This window comes from Malaclemys terrapin, chromosome 13, assembly GCF_027887155.1.
Source record: "Malaclemys terrapin pileata isolate rMalTer1 chromosome 13, rMalTer1.hap1, whole genome shotgun sequence".
NCBI lineage: Eukaryota > Metazoa > Chordata > Testudines > Emydidae > Malaclemys > Malaclemys terrapin.
Window position 1 is genome coordinate 28,539,560 of NC_071517.1, and position 8,759 is coordinate 28,548,318.

At 50.9% G+C, this 8,759-nt stretch overlaps 1 protein-coding gene across 2 annotated transcripts; it reads left to right on the forward strand.

Annotated features, from left to right (window-relative positions):
- Nucleotides 1–224: 224 nt before the first annotated feature.
- Nucleotides 225–6,995, forward strand: LOC128848279 (zinc finger protein 436-like). 2 transcript variants are annotated; one of them, XM_054048179.1, is made up of 5 exons: nucleotides 225–439; nucleotides 3,802–3,890; nucleotides 4,476–4,602; nucleotides 5,227–5,340; nucleotides 5,707–6,995. In XM_054048179.1, the coding sequence occupies exons 2-5, from the start codon at nucleotides 3,867–3,869 to the stop codon at nucleotides 6,990–6,992; spliced, it is 1,551 nt and encodes a 516-aa protein (XP_053904154.1). In that variant the 5' UTR covers nucleotides 225–439; nucleotides 3,802–3,866; the 3' UTR covers nucleotides 6,993–6,995. The 2 variants fall into 2 exon arrangements, with proteins under 2 accessions (XP_053904154.1, XP_053904155.1); XM_054048180.1 differs by having other exon boundaries at nucleotides 5,710–6,995.
- The last annotated feature ends 1,764 nt before the right edge of the window (nucleotides 6,996–8,759 follow it).

The following is an 8,759-nucleotide window of genomic DNA, read 5'->3' on the forward strand; positions in this document are numbered from 1 at the left end:
TGGTGGCTTCTATGTACGACGCCCCTTTCATGCTGAAAGAAGCTGCCCGTGCCCAGGGGACTTGGGGGCCCAGGGGGCAGGAACAAGGGCAGGGGGGCTCCCGTGCAATCCCTTGCTCGCTAGGACCCAGGAGCAGCTGAGATGCGGCTCTGGGTGCGATCGCTGGGGTCACTCAGTCCCGGCACCGGGAAGTGAATTGCTCTGGTTGCAGTGACTGGGGCGCTCTGGGGAGCCCACCCTCCTTGCAAGATCCCTGAGCCCCAGCGGCTGCTGCTGGGGACCTCGGAGCCCTGGCTGCAGCCGGGAGAGGTGAATCTCGAGTAGTAACATTCCCGCTGCTCCCAGGAACCTCTCTCAGTGCAGAGACCCCAGCCTGGCCAGGACCCCCCTTCCCGGGCCCCAGCCCCTGCTCCCAGGGAGGGCACCGCTTGGAGGGAAGGTAAGAGAGACCTGCCCATCCCCCCAGGGAGCGATGCCTCCCGGTTTCACCCTGGCTGCCGGGGGAGAGTTTGGCCCCAGGCTGCTCCCAGTGGAGCTGGCTGCGATTCCTGCCCCGTGCCCAGGAAAGCTGCCGCCCGCCAGCTCCCATTGTCTGCAGGGCGGGTGAAGCCAGCGCGCGCCGTGGGGAGACCGGGGACAGCGACACCTGGGGGGACAGAGCGGTGTGGGAGCCAGAAGGGGGCTAAAGAGGAGTAGGGGTGGGTGGGCAGGTGGGATTTAGAGGTGAATAGGGATAGGGGCATGGGAGCAGGAAGGGGGTTGAAGAGGGATGTGTGAGGGGGCAGGAGGGGGGGGACAGAGATGCAGGGGGCGGGATGGGAATGTGGGGACGCTGAAGGGAGGCTGAGGGAACACACAGGAATCGGGGAAGGGGGCGGATTCTGGGGCTCGGGGGAACAGAGCTGGAACAGAGGGAAACTGTGGGGGGATAAAGAGAAGGAAAAGGGGGATGTGGGAAGACTGAAGGGAGAATATGAGAGCAAGAGGAGACTGGCTGTGGAAGGAAGAGCAGAGGGTCAGAGAAGGGAGAGGGATGGTGAGGGATACTATGGCAGCTCCCCTAGTCCATGGGGTGGGTGGGGGGCTGCCCTGCCCAGCAGCTGGTGTGGAATCTTTCCCCCCAGAAATGAATGGTTAAACAAGCAGTGGGGGGTGGAGAGGGGATTTACCCCTAAGGGCTCAACATTTATAAGCGAAATTCGCTCCCCCCACATACACCCTGCTCCCAATTTATTTTTGGATATTTTTAAGACAGTCTCATTATTTAGGGGTCTGATTCCTGTATGTTAAATGCTTGGAGTTCACAGGACTCAGCAGCATCCTACTCTGATTTCTGTGCAGGATTTTGGGTCAAACCAGAGTCGCTGCTAGTGACATCAGGCAAGGAATCCAACTGGTATTTATTTTGGTTTGGTTCAGATTCAGTTCCATTCAATATATTGGGTTTCATTTCTGGTTCTAGCCACCCAAAGAAACAAAAATAAAAGTTCAGTTACCAGTTTAAATCTTATTTCAATGTTAGTGGAGGTAAATTAAAAAAAGAGAGCTGCAACTTAAAATGGAAACTGTTTTGATTTTTGATAATTTATTTATTTTTTAACTTTACATGAATTTTCCTGGATTTTTTTGTTGTCAAATAAATACGATTTTTTAAAAATGAACAATTTAGCTGAACAACCGAAAATAATATCTTTCAACATTTACTTTGCCATATTGGACCTCTGCAGTGAAAGGATACATGTGAGGCCTGTAAATTTTCTTTCAACACTCACTTGTGTTGCTGGAACTGCCAGTACATTTGTTGCTAGTTGATTCAGCTTGGAAAAGACATTTTTTGGATGTTCCCAGTAGTTTGTTCTTATTGAGAAATGGCTCGTCTGCAAATGAATCAAGAATTGGCCCAATCCTTTTCTGGGCTTTCCTTTGTCCAGATATCACTTCCTTTTTAGAGATTTCAAAAGCTTTCAGAAGAAGTTCCAATGTATCTTTCAATTTCAGATGTCTCTGACAGATTCTATAACATCATTACTTCTGACTGAAGCTTTTCCATCTTCTTCCATGTTTTGGTGTAATGAAATTTTGCCTTGACTTTGTCCTCCTCTGATAGTGGGGGGTGGAGGTGGGCATCAGACAGTGCGGGGGGGGGGGAGGGAAGAAGGAGGGAAGGGGTTGGGAGCTGGCCCTGCAGGTGGCTTCAGTGGGGAAGGGAGTTTGGAGCATGAACCCTGCCTCAAGTGGGAGGGAGGAGCTGCCCCAGGGGCTGGGGATGGTGGGAGGAGGCCTGTCTAAGGGGAGAAGGTTGGGGAGCCATTACCTTTGCCCTTGGGCTTGAAGAGATATTATGAACTTCAGGGCCCAGGGAGCATCCCCCCTCTTCTCTCCCCAGGGGGGCATCTCAGAGATGGTTCCTCTGGTGTGCAGGAAGCTCCCAAGCTTCCCCTTGCCCTCCCTGTGCTTGTGGGCTGGCCCTCTTCTATTCTCATTCTCTTCTCACTATCCTGGGGCAGGCCATTCTGGGAGCCATCACCAGACCATTGGCTAGTTACTTTATTCTCTTAAAATTAAAATGAGATTACTAATTTTTTTTTATATTGAGCTTAAAATTATGCTGAATCTTTATTTTAACTGGTCCCCTCTGCCCCACCCACTTTTTTTTTCCAGTTCAATTCAGTCAGTAAATAAAAACTATGGTTCAGTTTTGGTTCCAATACGAAATTCCAGTTTGGACTGATTCTCTGGTTCCAGTGAGTGTCCAGATGGGCAAATGAAATCAGCGCTGGCCTGATTGTCCCTGGGGGTTGCAGGGGCAGCACATGGAGGCTCGGTCATTAGTGGCCCCGACCAGAGGGCTCTGGTAATTGCTGAGGCAGAGGAGGCCGGTGTCAATCTCTGTGTTCAGGATAGTAGAGCCCGAGAGCTAGCTGGGCTTCCTGAGGCAAATGCTGCTGCCTCCACTGTGATCTGGGAGCCTGGGCTGTGCAGCTGCCCCGCAGGGTCTGTGCTGGGATAGACCAAGATTAAAGCCCCTGTGTGCCCAGCCAAGGGAGGACTTTCTCCTGTGGCTGAAACCAGCCCCTAGGGCAGCCCTGGGCTCTGCTGGAGACTCCAGTTGATGAGAGAGACCTGCGGTAAAGTGCTGGGGAAGGACAGGAAAGTGATTCTGAACAAATGGACCCTCCTCACCCCATCTCTTCTCCCAGCTGTCTGCAAGTCCCAGAGCTGCTGCCCTTGATACATCCTGTCGCACACCTTTTAGCCCTGGCAGTAGCTATTAGAGAGGAAAGCTCGCAGGAATGGCAGGACAGTAACCAGTTCTTCCATGCAGAAGGGAAAGGGGAGAGACTGGAAGGGGCAGCAAGAGCAATAAGTGGGGAGGGAGGTTCCCAGCTCCCAGCCCTGCCCAGCTCCATTTCCTGCAGCACCCCTGGGCAGATTGACTTTAATTAGAAGAAGGTGAGGAGCAGAGAGAGGAAAAGCCAGTTCCTGCCTCTACCTAGTCCCCGCGCTGCTGGGGGAATGTGCTTTCCTGGGGACAGTGTCTGGGGGATCACCAAAGTAGCACCTTTGATTCTGCTCTTTTCTAGTGCTTGGCTCAGAGACTCTGTTACTGGGACTGTTTAAAAATATCTTCTGGGTTTAGTCCCCATCTAAGGGGTCAGGTCTGTGTTGTAATAATGTCACTGAGGGTTTGCCCTGCATGGCGGAGTCTAGAGTGTCTGTCTGCAGGGAAAGAGTCTGGGGGGAATCAGGGTGTGAAATGGACTAACGCTATTCAGAAAATTCCCCTTCTCACCCTGACAGGCTGCAGAATAAGGACAACGTGTTGCTCCAGATCATCCAATTTTCCTAGGGTACGGGGAAGGGAAATGGCTATGGTGGAGCCAGCTCAGGTATGGGATTTTGGGGGGAGCTGCCGGGGAGGGTTGTTGTGGAGAGGGAGGGGCAGGAAATACATAGGGGCAGGCAGGGATGGGGACAGGGTGTGTTAAATCTGCTGGGACATGCTCAGCCTAGGGCCTGATTTATGAACAGGCCAATGGGGGGGGGAGGGGGGCGGGAGTGAACATTCCACCATTTCTGAAACAGGAAACAACCCCCTGGACAGGGCTGGGAAGACAGACCAGAGTGCTGAAGCCTGAATGCACTAGGCAGAGACTGTGATGAAATACAAAGGGAGGGTGCTGGGATTCCTGTCCCTGTTCCCTGCACGGAGCTCTGCTTCCCACATCAGCCTGTAGGCAGTGAGTGTGTGGTAAATGAGAAAACCCTGCCGTCCTCCCTCTGCTGGGAGGGACAAGGAGCTCTTACCTTTTCTCTGTTCCCTGGAGCCTCCTGGCCATTCTGAGCAGGGTGGGGGTGGGATTCTGCTCCTCTGGCCCTCCCAGAGCTGTCCTATTTGTGTGCTTCTTCCCACATGAATAGTGGGATTGTGGCTGGGGCAGCAGGTACTGAGTGGGAAGCACCTGTTTTTTCAGATGCCGGTGACCTTCGAGGATGTGGCTGTGTATTTCACTGAGGGGCAGGGGGCTCTGCTGGACCCCGGTCAGAGAGCCCTGTATAGGGACGTCATGCAGGAGAATTATGAGACTGTGACCTCACTGGGTAAGGATTCCTGTCCCCTCAGCTATTTGAAGCCCTGGGGCCTGCATTTCTGCACCTGGTCAGGTTCTTCCCTAGTCAGTTACATTAGAGGGGACATAGTCTATGAATCTCATAGTCCACAACTCCAGTGTGAGAGAGCCATTCATCTCCATATCCCCCCAGTGGGATAGGGGAGTCATGGACCTAATGGACATGCTAATTTATCCCCATCCCTCTAGCTTTCATGGGGCAGGAACAGTGTATTATCCTGTCTCCATTCATTCTCACTCATATACAGGATCTCTGTTCACCTCCCTTCTTGGAAATAGCTCCATGTGTGGGGAGGGCTCTGGCCTCTGGTGGTTTAGATGTATCCAGGGGTTTAACACCAGAGCTGTTTGTGCCTCAGCAAGTCCCTCAGAGCACACAGATCCTGAAAACTCCTAATGAGGGTGTGACAGCTCCCCCCTCCCCCAGACATTGGCTTCCCCCACTGAGACTCAGTGACCATGTTCTCATCTATTCAGATCCCACAACCCCCTGCAATTCATGGGGTGAGTTTAAACTCAAGATGTGCCCTTTGTGACAAATACTGCACCAATCCTCAGAGCACTCTGATCATGCCTGATTTCATCCCCTGAGCAGGATTCCCCATTCCCAAACCTGACCTGATCAACCAGCTGGATGCAAGGGAAGAGCCATGGGTCCCAGATCTCCAGGCCTCCAAGGAAACAAAGATCTCAAGAGGTACCCACACAGGTGAGGAGTCAGTGACATTGACACAGAAACTATCTTGCAAAAGAAGGAAAAAGCTGAAAATCCCAAAAATCTGGTGTGAGCCCCTTCAGTTCTGTCTCATCCCACCCAGGTTAGGCTGTGGTCAGCAGGTGTCATATCATCATGGCAGATATCACTCATGGCTTCCCACCCACCCCTGTTAGCTGTCAGGAGTTTTCTCCCTGACTTCACTTCCCTGTCAGTGTTTGGATGGGATGTGGAGGCAGAATCCAAATTCTCAGTCTTCCAACAGCTATTGCATTATGTTTTCCCTCTCTGCTATTGCCCTTTCTGTATTTTCTACCAGCCCAGGAAATAACTCCTGCCTGGATTCTCTCTCTCCCCCAGCAGGTGATGAGACAATGAGTGAGAATGAGGAGGGGAATCCACAACAGGAATGTCCTGAGCAAGTGGAACTGCAAGGGAGCATATTGAGAAGAGCAGATGGGAATTTTTTCCAATGCTTGGAACAGAGAAAAGCCTGGAGTAATTGGCACAGGTCAGAAAGAAAGCTGGGAAATTGCCAAAGGAAGCAAGTAGATGAATCCATTGAAAGTAGGAGAGGAGGTAAGGATCCCAAGGAAACCAGAGCCCAGCTGACAAATCACAAAGGAAAGAAACCCTATAAATGCTTGGACTGTGGCAAAAGGTTCAGTGGGAGCTCAAATCTTATTAACCATGGGAGACTGCACACAGGAGAGAGACCCTATACATGCCTTGAGTGTGGGAACAGCTTCAGTAATGTCTCAGGCCTTTTTTGCCATAGCAGAATCCACACAGGAGAGAGACCATATAAATGCCTTCAGTGTGGGAAGAGTTTCACTGTATCATCAGCCCTTGTTATTCATCAGAGAACCCACACGGGAGAGAAACCCTATAAATGTCTTGAGTGTGGGAAAAGTTTCCGTGCACGCTCAGCCCTTATTGTACATCAGAGAACCCACACAGGAGAGAAACCCTTTAACTGCTTGGACTGTGGGAAAAGTTTCCGTCAGAGCTCACATCTTATTAGCCATGCAAGAATCCACATGAGAGAGAGGCCATATAAATGCCTTGAGTGTGGGAAAAGTTTTATTGCAGCATCAGCCCTTATTACACATCAGAGAACCCACACAGGAGAGAAACCCTATAAATGCTCGGAATGTGGTGCAAGCTTCAGTCGGAGCTCAAATCTTATTACTCATCAGAGACTGCATACGGGAGAGAGACCATATAAGTGCCTTGAGTGTGGGAAAAGTTTCAGTGCACCATCAGCCCTTATTGTACATCAGAGAACCCACACAGGAGAGAAATCCTATAATTGCTTGGACTGTGGGAAAAGTTTCCGTCAGAGCTCACATCTTATTAGCCATGCAAGAATCCACATGGGAGAGAGGCCATATAAATGCCTTGAGTGTGGGAAAAGTTTTATTGCAGCATCAGCCCTTATTACACATCAGAGAACCCACACGGGAGAGAGACCCTATAAATGCTTGGACTGTGGTAAAAGCTTCAGTTGGAGCTCAAATCTTATTGCCCATGAGAGACTGCACACGGGAGAGAGACCCTATAACTGTTTGGATTGTGGGAAAAGCTTCAGTCAGCACGCAAGCCATATTAAGCATGGGAGAATCCACAAAGGGAAGAAACTGTGAAAATGCCTCCACTGTGAGAAAAGTGTCAGTCAGAATTCACACCTTAGTAGACATCAGACAATTCAGACAACAGAGAAACCCCAAAAATGCTTGGATGATGGGAAAGGCTTCAATCCAACGTCATACCTTTCTAAACGTTGGAGAATTCACATGGGACAGAATCTATAAATGCCTCAGCTGTGGAAAATGTTCAATTCGAAGATCAAACCTCGCTTCACATCCGACAATCTACACAAGACAGAGAACCCATAAAAACTTGGATTGTGGGAAAAGCTTCAATAACTTCAGGAAAAGATTCAGTCTGAGCTTACACATTATTCCCCATTGGATAATTCACAGAAGAAAGAGCTTGAATGTATGGGTACCTTCATTTGGTGCTCACATGGCATCCAGCATCAGCAAATCTACACAAGGAAGAGGCCTGTCAGATGTCCTTAGCTTGGAAAATGCTTCAGTTGGAGCTGACACCACAGTGGACACCAGAGACTTCTCCACACAGAAGAGGCTAGCCATAGTAAAAACTCCATTTCCTAATTCCCACACACAGTGGCATTTGGCTCCCAGGTATCCAGCTGCCCATGTCTGGGGGCAGGTTCCAGCAGCAGCTGACCCTGAGCTGATCAGGGACCTAAGCAAAGCCCAGGAAGAGGAGGAGAAGTCCTGATCAGCCCCTGCTGCAGCCCTGGCTGCTGAAGTGCAGGGCCTTCCTGCCTCCTGCTAACCTGCTGGGGGAAGGGAGAAAGAAACTCCTCCAGAAGCTCCCTCTGGCTGGATGAAGTTCCACCCTTCCCTTCCCTTCCCTTCCCTTCCCTTCCCTTCCCAGGCATGATTCCTCTTCCATGGAGACTAGGAGAGGGATACTTGGGTCAGGCCCACAATCACTCTGGACACCTGTCCCCACCCCCCATTTTCCAGCAATATTCCTGGGCTGGGCTCCCCCACTTACCTGGAGCTGGTCCCTGCAGGGAGAGTGTCCCTGGGGCTGGCAACACTTCCCCTCTCTAAATCCCCTGAGGTGCTGGGTTCCGGGGGATCAAATATGAAGGGACCAGGAGGGATGGGTTTTGGGGAGGAAACTGGGGGATTGAATGGTTGGGTCTGGTGGATGTGGGAAGCAGAGGGTGCTGGGTGCAGGGGAAATAAAATGTTAGGGATCATGGGGTAAGAGAGGAGGGTATGGGAAAGAGAGGTGCTTCCTCTTATCAGTCACGTCCTCAGCCCCTTTTCCCCGCCTTCTCTGCATTCAGAAAGCACCATTGAAAGGGACTGATTTCCATAGTCTCTTTTGTGGGAGGTCTAAAGGCCTCGGGATCCCACCTCTGCCTCCATAGCATCAGCCTCCGAGGGTCTGTCTGTGGTGGGAAAAGTGGTTGGGATTAGCTAGCAAATCTCCCCTGACCCTCCTCCAGTTTTCCTAGTCTAGACTGACCCCAACTTTCTTGTATATACTGATTTCACCCTTCCCCCTTCCGCTCCCCCCGCTCCCATTAGCAGAGTGATTGTTAGAGTTACTGAGTTCCCCTTTTGGGGAGAGAGTGTCCCATTCTCACATAGTGTCACATTGCTCCACGTTATGCCAAAAAACATTTTTTATATATATTGACTCCCTTAGAGACCAGAATTAAATAGATTCTAAAAGTTCTGGAGCAGGGGTAGGAAAATGTATTTTGGGCTCCGTATTATTTAAGGGTGATAGGGTGAGTAGGAGGGATTCCTTTCTCCCCCCTTCACTGTCACACTCCACCCTGACACAGCAGCCCCTGTCTG